Below are 14924 nucleotides of genomic sequence, written 5' to 3'. Positions count from 1 at the left end.
CTCCCTCAATCCATCCATCCACCCACCCTCCCTCCACCCATCCATCCATATTCCACACAATTGATATCTTTAATGTTTCCTCATAGAAAGGTGGTCATGTTTTCTATATTTTCTCTCCAATTGATGAAACCATAGTTGTATGTTCACTTCTTATACAGAAAATAAATGAGTCATTAGGAGGTTGGGGGTGTTTGGTGAATCTTTAAACCAAGAAGACATCTTGTGAAGGCAAAACAAGTGACCTGTTGACGAAGTCTGTGGTTTCCTGACCTATTTTTCACTTGTGATGTACATTTCTAGGATTTTCCATATTGCCATGGAGTTTTTGTCAGAAATTTATATATTCCAGTAACAACTTATCACACATTTAACACAAGACTGCTATTTGTTTCATCAAAATGACACACCTACTTGTCAGACTACACAAATCTTAAACACTATGTGCTTAAATCGTGTCATAAACAACACTTTCAAGGAATTCCATGATTTTATAAAACATGTGCAAGGACTTTCCTCTATGAATTAGAAATTTAAATTTTATCACAAGGATTTTTCAAGCAATTTTAAACACTCTATTCCTAAATCATGCCATAAATTTAACTTTCAAGGAATTTCCATGATTATTTCACATTTGCAAGGACTTTCCCTGGCATTAATTGATCCTCCAAGGATTAACACAAGGATTTTCCAGGAGCGTACAAGCTTTGCAAGGATGCGATAATGTTGTCAAATGTTTAACATGTGGCAGTTCAACTGTTAGAAATTCACTGTGGTCCCTCTCTTTTCCATCTTCTTTAATTACCGTCTAATCTGCTTCTAAAGTTTGTGAATCCCTGGTGTAAATCATTCACTAAATGCCAGTTAACTTTTATCAGATACTGTTAATTCTACATTCCTTTGGATCAGAAGACAAAGAACACTCCACAAGACTTTCATTTAAAGATCAGCATGTAAACTCAGCACAGAAATAAAATTTACACAGCACAGTAAATAAAAATCAACTCCAATTTCAGGATTGGGACATCAACTTGATGTCCTCAAACCTAGGGTGGTCATTTTTTAAAATACTGTGTATCAGATGACTGTACTCTTATCCACAGGAAGTGAAACTGATTGTCTGATATCAGCCTCATTAATTCATTAGAATCTTCCAATTCATTAATTAAAGAAACAAACACAGCCTTTTTTTGGGGGGAGGGGGTGTACCAATAACTATGCCAAGGCTACAGCAATCACTGCTCTGTCTGGCAGGGATATCATACCACCTACGTTTAAGAGACGCTGTCTTGATTTGAACATTTTCCTGAATGTTTCTTTATCCATTGTTGTCGTCTTTTACTTTAAGATATCGACAGACAATAAAAATGTGTAATAAACAGAATAATCATATGTGTTATTCTGTTTACTGAAACATATTTATACACCATCAGTCAATGAGATGGTAGAGAGCAGTTTGGCAAACTAATCAAATGAAGAATTTGATGAAATACATTTTGGACACACCCAGACACTGTCATTGATATAAGAATCAAAGAGAAACTACACATACATAAATCTGTCAATGCTGAGGGTAATTTTATACTTACTTTGTCTTTGAGGCCTGTATCTACATGAATAATAAAATGCAACTGATAGAAGTATGTTAGATAAAATTTTTGTGGCCAATTTAGACTATGTAACGTTAACACTGTTGCGAATGTACAACTACTGTGGCATCTGATTTTGAAATATAATGTTGTTTTAGACACTTTAAATTGTAACAAAAGGAATTATTTATTATGTATTCCTTAAATATCGGTAACATGTTTTGTCTGGGGTGAACATACTTGGCATTGCAACACAGTGTTACTTTCTCTATTCTCCATGTGGGTGGTATTCTATCCAACAGCTGTTCAACTTTTACGTCATATCACCCGATAGGAAATCATCCGCACGCCCAATTTCTGATTCAAGACTGGCAATTTGTTTGTGATAAAGCTAGTAACAATGATCACTTCCATTTTGTCTAAAGTCTATTATCAACCCACACATAAAACCTATTTACTGGGCAAGTAAATCATGCTTGAAGAAAATTTGTGAAATTTTTTCAAGACTTCACATTTCTATTCAAAAAGTTTTCTTTCCTCCAAAATTACGCTTGACAAGTTATTTGATTGCTTTCTGTATGAAAACCATCTTTCTTCCAAAACTGGAGTTTGAATCGAGTTAAAATTTGCAAATTTTTCAAGATTTTAACACTTTCAAAACAAAGCAGAGGTTTTCTTTCCCTCCAGTATTTTGGTTGATAATAAATGAAAATTTGAAATTGCTCATGATTTTATTATCTTTTTTGTACAAGGAGCACCTTCCTTCAAAAAAAAATGTTTGAACAGAGTAAAAATTTGAAATGTGTCTAGATTTCATCACTTTCTGTCACAAACGTTTCTTCCCTCCAAAAATATGCTTGTGCACACTAAAAATTGATTTTTAAAAGATTTTTAACACTGTCTGTTCTAAAGGAATGCCAGAGATGTGAATTACATGTCTGATAGTTATAAGTATTTGAAGGACAATGTTAATTCCGTGGCTATCAATTTTTTCCCCTCAAAATGATTTCTTCTAGCATACTGTCAACATTTTTTCTAGTTAATATTATGATTTGCAAAATGATAATTTGTAGGATATTGTTTGTTATACAAGAGTACTCAATACTGAAAGCAGTGTGAGTAATGCCTCATAACTGAGATGGGCATTGTATTTGCAGTAGAATTCTACTCTTGAAATGATATTTCAAATTTGTACACTCGACAGACAAACACCCTTCACCACTGAGGGCGCCCTCAATATGGCAGCCTACAAAAATGCTTTTGAGTGAAACCAGCAACAGGTGTCCAGGTAGCGCAGTCACCCCCACCCCCACCCACACGTCATACTTAGGAACACTGACACAATAGTAGTCTCTCCTTCCCCTCGCCCTCTCAAAAAGAAATTTGATGTAACATTACCATCTTACATATATGGGTAACAACCTCACTCAGAATGAGCAAAGAGCATCCTTCAATGAGAACAATGTGATTAAACCTTAGGTTCCTGTGTTATTCTGATGAATACATTATTATCTGCCCAAAATGTGTGAAAATCAAAAAGGTGTGATATTCTGTAAACCTATCATGTGGGGAATGAATAACTGTTTGTAACATCTTGTTGATTCAAGTTTATATTTCTCTATTTATGCTTTTATTCTCTACTTATAAATGTTAATTTGTGTGGTTTGTAATATCCTTTAGTAAGTTGCTGTCCCATTTTTAGTTCATGGGTCCTCTGGACGTGTGACATTCAAAATCATACCTACTGGCTGTGTTTGCTATGGATGTTAAGTATATAAAATTTAATAGAGTTTCCCTGTCACATTACTAGAGTTCCTGCGCCCAGTATACAACCTAAGTAAACCTAAGTAAACCTAAGTAAAGCAAATTATGGTAGATGACTGCCACTTTTACCTTTATCCCTCTTTCTGTTACCAGGGTAACCCCAACCTTATCAAAAACACTATGGCTGGTGATTCATATCAAAGTAGGCCTTGAAATACAAATTAAAACAAAATGAACAAAGCCCCCTCACTCATCAAACTGTAATCAAATTGATATCTATCTGTGTCTGGAAATCATAGAAATTGATCTGGAAATTTACAGTGAACAGATTAGACAAAGAGGTCACAGTACCACTACAGGAAGTGAAACTGATCTCACTTTGAATTCAGCTTTGTTTCATTTAATTAAACATTTCCCATTGGTCAATTAACAAAACAAAAGCCTTTCTTTATTTATAACAATAAGAAGCGTGCTATGTCTAATTCAATTAGTACCCACACTAATGAACAATTCATACATTTTCCAGAACTCTGCAAACATCAGGTGTTCTCAACCAGGGTGGAGTCTCAGATCATACGATGTTGCTACATTGACGGTGTTTTTCACACCATGCTAAGTACTCCAGCATTGTTCAACTGTCCAGACTTGCTGGTTTTTTTTTAGCTGTGATGTGGCAACACTGTGGCAGGCTGTCACTACTTGTATAACTGTTCTCTGTTCAAAGTAGGTGGTATTGTTGTGTGGCGACAGTAACTGTTCCACTGTCAAGTCATCTACCTGGGACATCATTGTATCAAATATATTGTACACTAACTGTAGCTGTGCTATATAGTCTATGCTGGGCACTCTCAATTTCTATAAAACTACATATAACATTTGTTAGATACTAACCGACTTGAAGGCCAAGGTTTCAATCCCTGGTTCCCAAATTAATGTTATTTTATCAGTGGAGCCATAAAGGAATACATTGGATCATTCTTTTGCTTGGGAAAACTTTTTCTCTAGTTCTGCCACACAATTGTTTTTCACACCCGACTCTTGATCCCAATTCAAACTGGGCTTATAATTTCAGACAATACCACTGTTCACAGTTTGCTATTCATTACTAATTTAGGAAATGCTCTATGAATAAATTTAAGATAAATTTCCGACCCTAAGAAAGTCGTTTCCTACCAAGTCTCATTGTTACAGACTTAAATCTAACTGTATAAACAGTATTATGTTTTACCCCAATTGTATGAAACGATTGACATATTCAACAATGAGGGCGCTCTAACGAAAGCCACAATTACTGGTAACATACTTCCTTCTGGTACTACATTTCCTTCTGGTAAGATCTCTTTGAATTGTAAACCATCAACAGGTGTGTCAAGGTTACTGGTGTTCCTCTTCCTATTCATTGATGGTACATTTTGTAATAAACTGTGTTCAGCCTAGTAAAATATATGTTTGAAAATGTCTTATTGGAGTAATATCAACTCCTTATATATAATTGTACAACTTCTGACAGTAGGTCTGCAATCTCACTTTTCTTGTGATTTTCACTTTTTTATTTCTGTTTACAAACTTGAAGTTTAAATTGACTCCTTCCTGTCAAGGTCAAAGTCAATACTTTTAACTTTCAAATGTAGGTTTAGTGTAAAATTGAAAGTTCTACTGTGAAGTGTAAATAATTGCAGAGCTGTTTGTTTACTGTGTTTATTAAGCGTAAGAGATAACATCATGGCATTAGACCCGGAACACCGAATGACATCAGAACTGACTGATGATGTCAGAACTGACTGTTGATAACAAAGCCTTATTTATTTATAACAATCTTACAACTCATTAACCCACCCAATAAACACAGCCGACAGCTTTTTTTCTCTTGTGATTTTGATCTGAGGTTGTCCATGTGCAACGTAAGGAAGTGTGCAATCATTGAGATCAGTCAACTGAACAGTTCTTTCCGCTAACAAAATGTTGTTAAAAACTGACGGAGGAACACAACTGTGCAACCTGTCATCAATACAAATTATTGTCTGGTGGTCAGGTATGTTTCTAAATTACACTGTTCTCTAAATTTCTCAGTATTTTTTTTCTGTGTTATCCGTTTTTGACAGAAGGAGTTTAAAATAAAATGCTCCATCTCCCAACTTCAAGTAGAACATTTGGAATTAGGAAGACAATTCAGTGTTACAATCATCTCTAGGAAATAACTACAACTGACATCAAAAGTCAATTTTCACACAAATTTTGAAAAAAAATCAAACTTCCATATCATTATATTATGGTAGCAGTAATGTTTTTTTCAAATGGGACTACACTCAACAGTCGTTGATATCACCATATTTGGAATTGCTCATTAATATTCATTAAATGTCAAAGGTCATACTAAGTAGCTATGTGAACATCTCTTGACCAATCATGTTAAAGCTTTTTTAAACAATGATAGGTCTACTGCATAGACAATACAGGTACAGGTACTTTGAATTTCAACTGACAATCATGATAGTTATTGATTTCTTTAAAAACAAACAAATGTTGTAAATAATGAGATAAACCTTTCTGATTCTTAAAAAGAACGAGTTTTTTGCATCGTGTATAAACCCGGAAGTGAAACTCAAATGATCCGGACAGTGACAATTTGATTGCGCATTCGGTCTGCACATACTCAAGACCTGAGCATATAATTACATATGCTAATAATATTATAATGAGCAATTCTATATTCTGCGATATCAGTGATGGCTGAACTGTATGTCTGCACGAGAAACAGGATCACAATGGGTGGTATTATGTCCAGTGACTGGACCACAGCTACTTCCATGTCATTACCCTACCTAGTAAAACCAAAATTTAAGTTAATAACTGATTTGTGACTCACTGTCTCTACCTTATCTGCCAGGATGTTTATTACACCTTGAAAAAATGTCACTGAGCTAAAGCAACTGATTTAAAGAAAGGTGGAAAAGCATTTAATTCTTGACAAACACTCTAATTTACAGAGGAACCCTTGGGATTTTGTGACAAGTGAGGTTGAAGACAACCAGAAACCACGGCTGTAGTATCTGGTTGAAACCCAGGAAGGGAGTGTTAGCCATCCTGAAGGTACAAGTTTTGACATGTCTAGACTGAAGTGGTAGTTTCTGGAGATAGGTGATTGTTTTTATACCATTCTAACGATAATTTGGTTTGGAAATGTCATTTTGATTTCATCAAGTCCAGGAGGGCACAGAAACACTTTCATAGTAACCCTATCCATCTTATAACTGTGTTCATGTAGTACACTAAACTAAAATTAGCATAGGTTACAATTGTGATGTTTATGTATGCACCCTAGCACATACCTCATCTGACTTACTTGTTACATTTCAGTCATTCTGATAATCTAAATGAAGGAGTTCTGTCTCAAATACTCGGTGTCAATCTTTGAAAGCTTAAACTGTGAAAACTATGACCAAAATGAAAAAAAGTGGCTTGGGGAAAAGGACGATTTGGACAGAAAGATCTTGTATGGAATATTTTTTTCAGAAAATACTTTCTACATATTTTATCTATTCCCTAAACATTTTGTTGAAAAAATACATTTTTCATATGATGTCTGAATACACATGCACACATAATAATGATAATAATAAAAATGCATATAGCAGCTAAAATCCACAGAGGCAGTGATCAGAGCCGCTTAAAATACAAAACAATCAAAAAAATGTATAAAAGCAAAATTTGGAATCTAAAAAAGGCAAGTTTAAAAAGATGAGTTTTAAGCATGCGTTTAAAAACATTAAAATTATTACAACGACGGATTTGGGGAGAGAGAGAGCATTCCATCAAACTGGTGAAGCAACACTGAAAGTCCTGTCACCACGTCTTTTTGTCCTGACTGTAAAGGTACTAACATACAATTTACAAAGAAAAATGTATACATACATGTACACTAATACAGAGTAATACCTCAGTATAGATTTTTGCAACGATATAGGTTTATAAGTAAAACCAATCACACATTCATATCAACACATTGGGCCTACAATAATCGCTTCTCACAGAATACATGTACATTATTTACACTAACAGTCTAATAAAGATGGTCATTTTGATTTTACAAATCAACTTGTTTTAACTCACCATAATATAACAGAAAGCCACCATATTGACTGCACCTTTCACAATATCGTTCATTTTCCTTTCTGTTCTGTCTGGTAAGGATTCATACACTACAAACACTTGTCTGCAAAGGAAGACACAAATCTGATTTTTAGATTTTGAAACAAATTACGTATCATCATGATCATTTTTAGCTACATACATTTTGTAATTTTCATTTTTCAATTTAGTCATGTATCTATATTTTTAGTATTATAAAGAATATTTAGAGGTAGAACAGAGAATTTTTTTTAGAAAACAAATTGTTATTGTGTTTCAAGATGACTGCTTTAACATAAGACCTGCAGATTTGAACACTCTGACGTATTCCAAACGAACAATATTTGTTACTGCATTAGTGAGATCTTTAAATATCACCATACGGAAAAGGTTACTGGTATGGCTTACTGGAAGATGGCAGGTGTATGCTGCCCTCTATATATTGCTTTGTCTTTTTGTGGTGCTTTTGTTTTTACACTTTACACCCACACTTCCTGTGATAAACCTTGAAAATACTACAGATGCACATGGAATAGGAATAAACATGACAAAACTCAAAGTTCGTTTACTTGTCAGCGTTTACTTGGATGGGTACAATTCAAGCGACTGTGTGGTTTGTAGTGAATATTTAAAACACATCAAAACATCAAAAAACTATCATTTATTAGGTGATCCATAAGTGTATCTTTAACTAATTTTTTCTGCAAATCTTTAATTTTGGAGAACTTTAAAATAATAACAATAAGTCACTTTCATTTGTATAATTTCCAACAACACAGTTAAACACCATTCCACGATATCAACTTATTTTCATAACCTTTATGTTCTGGAGTTATTTCACGATTTCATATCACATGAACTTCACTCAATTGCCAAGAAATGCCAAACTGAAACTGTTTTTTTTTCGTCGTTATTGTTTTTTCAGTGATGCACCGTTGTCTCTTGAGTCTTAGCAGACTTTTCACTAGACATGTGCATCTGATGAATATTCATGTTCAAAATTGGAATGATCCAAATGTTTCTCGTGTCCAAAGAAATAAAAACTTAAGAGAACTGATTACAACGATTGCACTAGTCTGTTCACATTGCGTTACACTCACATCAAATATACTGTGAAAATTTACAAAATCCAATAGTACTCACGTATGGCAGGTGAACGCTAGAGAAAAGATTGACAGGCAGTGAAAAAGTCCTTCAACTCGCCAGTATCTTGCATGGTTCACCCAGGAAAAGGATATTAATGTAGGAAGGCTTATCAAAATAATCTGTGAAGAGAAAGAAGAGAGTAAATATTACCACAAACCTAAATAGAAATATGAACACAAAGACTTGGCTTAAAATAATGACGCTCCCTTGCATTCGGACCAGACTGGTAGAGAAGGGCGCCCTCTATAGATAAATAGGAGAAACACTTTCCTACTGTTATGGGAAGAGTAATCCAGTTTATTCTTTTCACTAGCCTGACATTTAATGAGTGCAGTATAACAAATCAGGTCAGACAGTATCTGAAAAAATGTATTTACAGATTCATCTATATGGACATATTTAAGATAGGTTACACCAGAAATGCATTATTTAGCACGGCTTCACTACGTAATATAGTACACAAATCATTATGATCACACAAATGTTACTGCTAAAAATATTTCTACTCACCTGTGCTATAAGAATTGTATAAAATGAGAATGATAAAGCACTAATACTGCTGAGTTGTTCCACTTTCTTTAGTAAACCAAGTGGTAGAACGATAAAGATAGCTACTAGTACTAACATCACAGTTCTCAGACTCCATGTGTTCTGAAATAAACCATACAAAAGACAATATTATTTAGTACTCACAACACCTTCATTCATATTTCTCTCTGTTATTCTTGGGACTTGTTGAATTTTGACCTAGATAACTGCTGATCATATTGTATGCATATGGAATCATTATGGATATGGCTTGTCTGAGAAATTATTGAATGCACTCTTACTTCAATGTAACAATTTGTGTTGAATGCACTCTAACCTCAATGTCAAAATTTTGTGTTGAATGCACACTTACTTCAATGTTAAAATTTTGTGTTAAATGCAGTCTTACCGTAATGTCAAAATTTTGTGTTGAATGCACACTTACTTCAATGTTAAAATTTTGTGTTAAATGCAGTCTTACCGTAATGTCAAAATTTTGTGTTGAATGCACACTTACTTCAATGTCAAAATTTTGTGTTGAATGCACTCTTACCCCAATGTCAAAACTTTGTGTTGAATGCACTCTTACCCCAATGTAAAAATATTGTGTTGAATGCAGTCTTACCTCAATGTCAAACCATTTTGAAAAGATAGCAGGTCCCAAATCACCAATGATTACAAAGAATGCTATACATGTACCCAACAACAAACCAATTATACTGAAATTAGAAGGAAAAAAAGTTATTAAGGAATCACATTTACACTTGACAAGATCATGTATTCAATGTTTTATATAATCACTTTTAATTAAGTTTTGTCTCAATATTAGTCTGGATGCCAACGTGGTCTCTAAGTAAACCAGAGGTGAGTGGAGGTGTAAATCGTAACGATACTGTATGAGAACTAGAATACCTCAATGCTACAATGGCTTCCAAACTTGTTGATTGAAATGTCACATAGAATGCTGAATGAGGTATAATCCAACATACATGTATGAAGATTTATTTATGGTATTTATAAAGTAAACATGTCAGTTTCAATGAAAGGTTCACAAACATTGTGGGTATTATGGATACATTCAAACACTGTTTTTAAATCATTCATTTCATTTGCCTAAATGCAATTCTACTGACCTTTTGGTTTCTTACATCTCAGTAAGTAGAATAACAAAAATAACACTCTAAAATCCTTAAGATCTCAAATGTGCTGCATTACAGATACCCACTGCCTTTTTCTAAATTTATATATCATGCAAATATTCCCTGAAATGCCCCTCTCTGTATAAAGTTGTAAGTTCAAAGTTCAATAAGACACTCACCTTGTCTCAACAGCTAGCTTGCCTACACTACCAAATGAATGCAGAGCTAAAAACAGGCAGAGAAAGAGAAATGCAAGTATAGTGGACTGAATCAATAAATAACAAATTTTAGATTATATGATTTATAATGCAATTATTAACCATAAAATTATTTGACAAAACAGAAATCAAAGAGTGCACTAAGCAACAATACTTTGGGTTCAGGTTTTGACATACAAGACAAAAAAAATTGATTATCATTCTAAAATGTTGCTTATTACTCATACCCAAATACTTTTCATTTTTAATAAACTACATCAAAGATAAGAATAGAATTATTGCATAATGGGTGTCATTAATTTGAAATCAGAGTCATCTAACATAATTGATTCAAATTATCATAAGTGAAATGATAATCTAATGATATCATGACACATATCAGAAAAGTTTGTCAGTCAGGTACAGAAATTTGATATGTTTTTGACTATAAAAATAGTCTGGATGCCAACTGTGGTCTCTAACTAAACATGTGAGTGGAAATATAAGTCGTAACGATACCGTACAGGGACTAGACTAATAAAAATACAATATTAATATTTAGATATGTACATGCATTTGTTACTTTTTTGTAACTTTCTTTCATGGTGTATCATTCAATTGCCAAGGAGGTGTGTTCAGAATTATCTGACTTCCATCGTGAGAAAGGATTTCTATTTCAAATGTCAGTGATTTTACTTATTATCAGGAACTATGTTAATACTACATGTACTATCTACAACTTTTTGCATTTGTATCAATATTGATCATTGATACATTACTTTCTGACACATGTCAGTAACTATATGGTAAAATTATAATCCCAAACTGTTAGTTTCACTTACCAAGGTATTCATATGATGTCCGTCTTGCTTGTTTGGCAGTTTTGAGTAATAAATTACAACTGATTCTTGTTAGGTAGGCACTGCCAAATAGTAGTAATAGTCCTAGAATTAAACCACACTGTGGAACATAGAGACAGGATTTAGTGACATAGTCATCAAACCACACTGTGGAACATAGAGACAGGATTTAGTGACATAGTCATCAAACCACACTGTGGAACATAGAGACAGGATTTAGTGACATAGTCATCAAACCACACTGTGGAACATAGAGACAGGATTTAGTGACATAGTCATCAAACCACACTGTGGAACATAGAGACAGGATTTAGTGACATAGTCATCAAACTACACTGTGGAACATAGAGACAGGATTTAGTGACATAGTCATCAAACTACACTGTGGAACATAGAGACAGGATTTAGTGACATAGTCATCAAACTACACTGTGGAACATAGAGACAGGATTTAGTGACATAGTCATCAAACTACACTGTGGAACATAGACAGGATTTAGTGACATAGTCATCAGAACATACAGACAGGTAACATGGATAGACAAATAGAGAGACAGACAGCCAGAAACAGCCAAACAGAAACAAAGAGACATCTATTTATACAAAACCAATATATATATGCATGTACATACATAAATAGACATACCTATCACATAGACATACCTATCACATGTATACAAACATGTATGGACACACACACACACACACACACACACACACACACACACACACACACACACACACAATCACTGCACACTCTGACTCTAAAATAATCTCATTACATTTCATTAAAAGTACTTTTCAGTCCTTAAACTGTAAAAATTCACAATAAAATGACATAAATACAATGATTCATGTAATCAATTACTCAACATAAAAAAACAACTTAATTCCTACATTCATGAATGCATATTGTCTATCAACCAGTAATATATACCAGCAAAGAATGCTGTCAAGGTATCATCAGTTCAAACTAAATAGTAATCAGCTGAAATATTGTGCACCATATGTAACACAGATAAAACATGCTACAATCTCCTAATACATGCAACATGCCACCAGTATTACAATGTAACACATGCATCAATTCCTACATTATATAGGTCAAAAACAGGCAAGAAAAAATTCTGTCAAATTTTCACCAGTTTAAAATTTGTAAATGACTAGACCCCACCCAACAAATCATTTCCTTCTCTTTTATTCTAAATATGTTTAACAAAATTTTGCCTTTTTTTGTACTTTACCAATAAATTTTATATAAACATGATTTTTTTTCATTTCAAAGAATTTACGTGTCATTGTATACCTTTCCTTTCTGTGGCCATATGGATGAGAATTGACTATTTATTTTGATTAAACAACGCTACCATGTTTTTCACTTTTAAAAAAAAATGCTAAACAAATACCAAGTCTCTGTTTGTAACTCAATAATTTACAAAATATTTTCAAAATGTGTAAAATATTTGTGATTGTACATACAATAATAAACTTTTTACATTTTTCTGCTTTTTGCAATTTACTGAGTTACAAACTTTCATGACATATGCTGTTTTACACTGTTTTTTCATGTAGAGAAACGTAAAAGAGATGTTTTGTGAATTTTAAAACACCCAATAAATACATAATTCTCACCCCATATGGCCACTTTAATCAATAAATACAATTATTATTCATGATTTTTTAAAATTCATATTCAATTTTCCATGTATGCTAATTACATATCTTTCTTTTCAAAATATGGATTTTTAGATATTTTCATATCTGTGTATGTCATTATTAAATCATTTCATTATGGTATTTCCAGTGTTATTTATAGATTACCTTTCTTGAAAGTGTGCTCAGCTAAAGTTCTGTTGTACAGTCTGGGTAATTAGTTTTTGCAGCGACTACACGACTAGCAACTTGTCAACTTTTTTCATCCAACCCAATATTACAAATTCTCAAGTCCATGCCTCCAAATTAGCTCATCACTGTGGTTGGACTGACTGCAGTTTTCACAACTAGTAAATTTCATTCTGTGTTTTCTTTCAATTTTGGGTCACTTTTCTTTAGTTTTTATTTAGTTCTTTTTTGTTTGTTGTTGTTTTTTTTGTTTTTTTTAGTTTTGTTGTTTTGTTGTTGTTGTTTTTTTAGGGGGGAGGGGAGGGGTTGTTGTAAACATTCCGGTTTCCCACCCATTATTATGTGTTGATAATTTGCAAAGGGAATCACAGTATATGTATAGGAAAAATATTTACAAACACATAATTAATTTTCTCTACATTAAAAATAGTTTGCATTCCCAACATGCAATTTGAAAGCATGCAATATATACATTCTCGTCATGCAATGCAATGATTGGCTTTAAAGTTTAAAAGAAGGAAAACATGAAACTGACTGTTCATATAATAATTGAACAGGATGACTAATATCTCATTATGAAAATATGAACTGACTTTTGTTTCCGCGACATATTTAATCCATTACTATCTGTGCTAAGAGCTAAGAGCTAAGAGTATGGGTGAAATTTTATCACAAGTTATAAATATCAACAGAAAAGACCTTACATAAATATTTTTAGTCAATAAACATATGGTGAACGAAAAAATAAAAACTTTTTTCAGCTGGGTCCCATATTATTTTGTTTCCTGGCTAGCCTATTTTTGCCTTTTGACCCCCACATACCAAACAATGTGCATTGTAGGATCACACATAAAAACTACATAGCTTCAGAACTGTCAGGTTCCATATATTACAAGAAAAGTGTACATTTGAGTTATTAAGCTCTAATTGTATTAACTGCAAGTAAAAAATGACACTTGGATTATGAAATGTGCAATACATGTACTGGACAAGGTTAAAAATACTAGGAAGACTTAGATATGTGTGCTCTCGGTCACCCCATTAACTAAAGTCCCTAATCCTGCCACAACCGTTATCTCTTACATGGACTTGATCTGGAGACGGTTTACTACATATCAACATCTCAGACCACTAAAAAGATCTGAGTCAACATGCAGGATAGGTTTCAATGATGCAATATTTTGGCGTATCAAAATTATATCTTAAATCAATAACAACAGGTGTGAAATGTCCTGGCTGCTGCTGGGTAAATGAAAGAAATCAAACGATTTATAAATAAATTTTCGCTTTGATGTTTTGGACAGTGTATAACAATTTAGTTTCTCTGATAATTCCACATTAGTACAGACACAGTATTCTGAATAAAGTCATGGTTTGACTCTACAGGGATAAACTTAAACTTAAAGTTTTACTTCTTGTCATTTCTCTTTTACAAACATGTTCAGGTTACCAAATGACAATTTCTACACGGAATCACAACATTTCTTGGAAGTGAAGCTCAAATTGTCGTTGAGATATATACCTCGTAGGTACTACAGGGGTGTACTACAATTATCACATCTCTTGGTTTCTTCACAACATTTATAATCTATTAATGTTTTTATATGTAAATAAAATATGTGCTCTTTTTTTCTTAATTTTGCAATTTTGATTTAGATATATTTTCTGTTCTTATATTTTTTTACTTGGTACTATTGCTAACCTTGTTAAATACCTTTTTTCAAACACTATTCA

The 14924-nt window shown here is 33.2% G+C and overlaps 1 protein-coding gene across 2 annotated transcripts in view; it reads right to left on the bottom strand.

The window, feature by feature from the left end:
* LOC144435109 (uncharacterized) overlaps positions 1-14924 on the bottom strand; it is a 39424-nt gene that overhangs the window by 21311 nt on the left and 3189 nt on the right. For both annotated transcript variants that reach the window (XM_078123668.1, XM_078123669.1), the window contains exons 2-7: positions 11331-11448; positions 10471-10516; positions 9778-9871; positions 9135-9275; positions 8622-8743; positions 7461-7563 (exon numbers count right to left, since the gene is read on the bottom strand). In XM_078123668.1, the coding sequence (XP_077979794.1) occupies positions 7461-7563; positions 8622-8743; positions 9135-9275; positions 9778-9871; positions 10471-10516; positions 11331-11448 (624 nt within the window). The remainder of the gene's footprint in view (positions 1-7460; positions 7564-8621; positions 8744-9134; positions 9276-9777; positions 9872-10470; positions 10517-11330; positions 11449-14924) is intronic.

The sequence above is a fragment of the Glandiceps talaboti genome, chromosome 5, assembly GCF_964340395.1.
Source record: "Glandiceps talaboti chromosome 5, keGlaTala1.1, whole genome shotgun sequence".
Taxonomy (NCBI): domain Eukaryota; kingdom Metazoa; phylum Hemichordata; class Enteropneusta; family Spengelidae; genus Glandiceps; species Glandiceps talaboti.
This window is presented reverse-complemented; position numbering and strand designations above follow the sequence as displayed.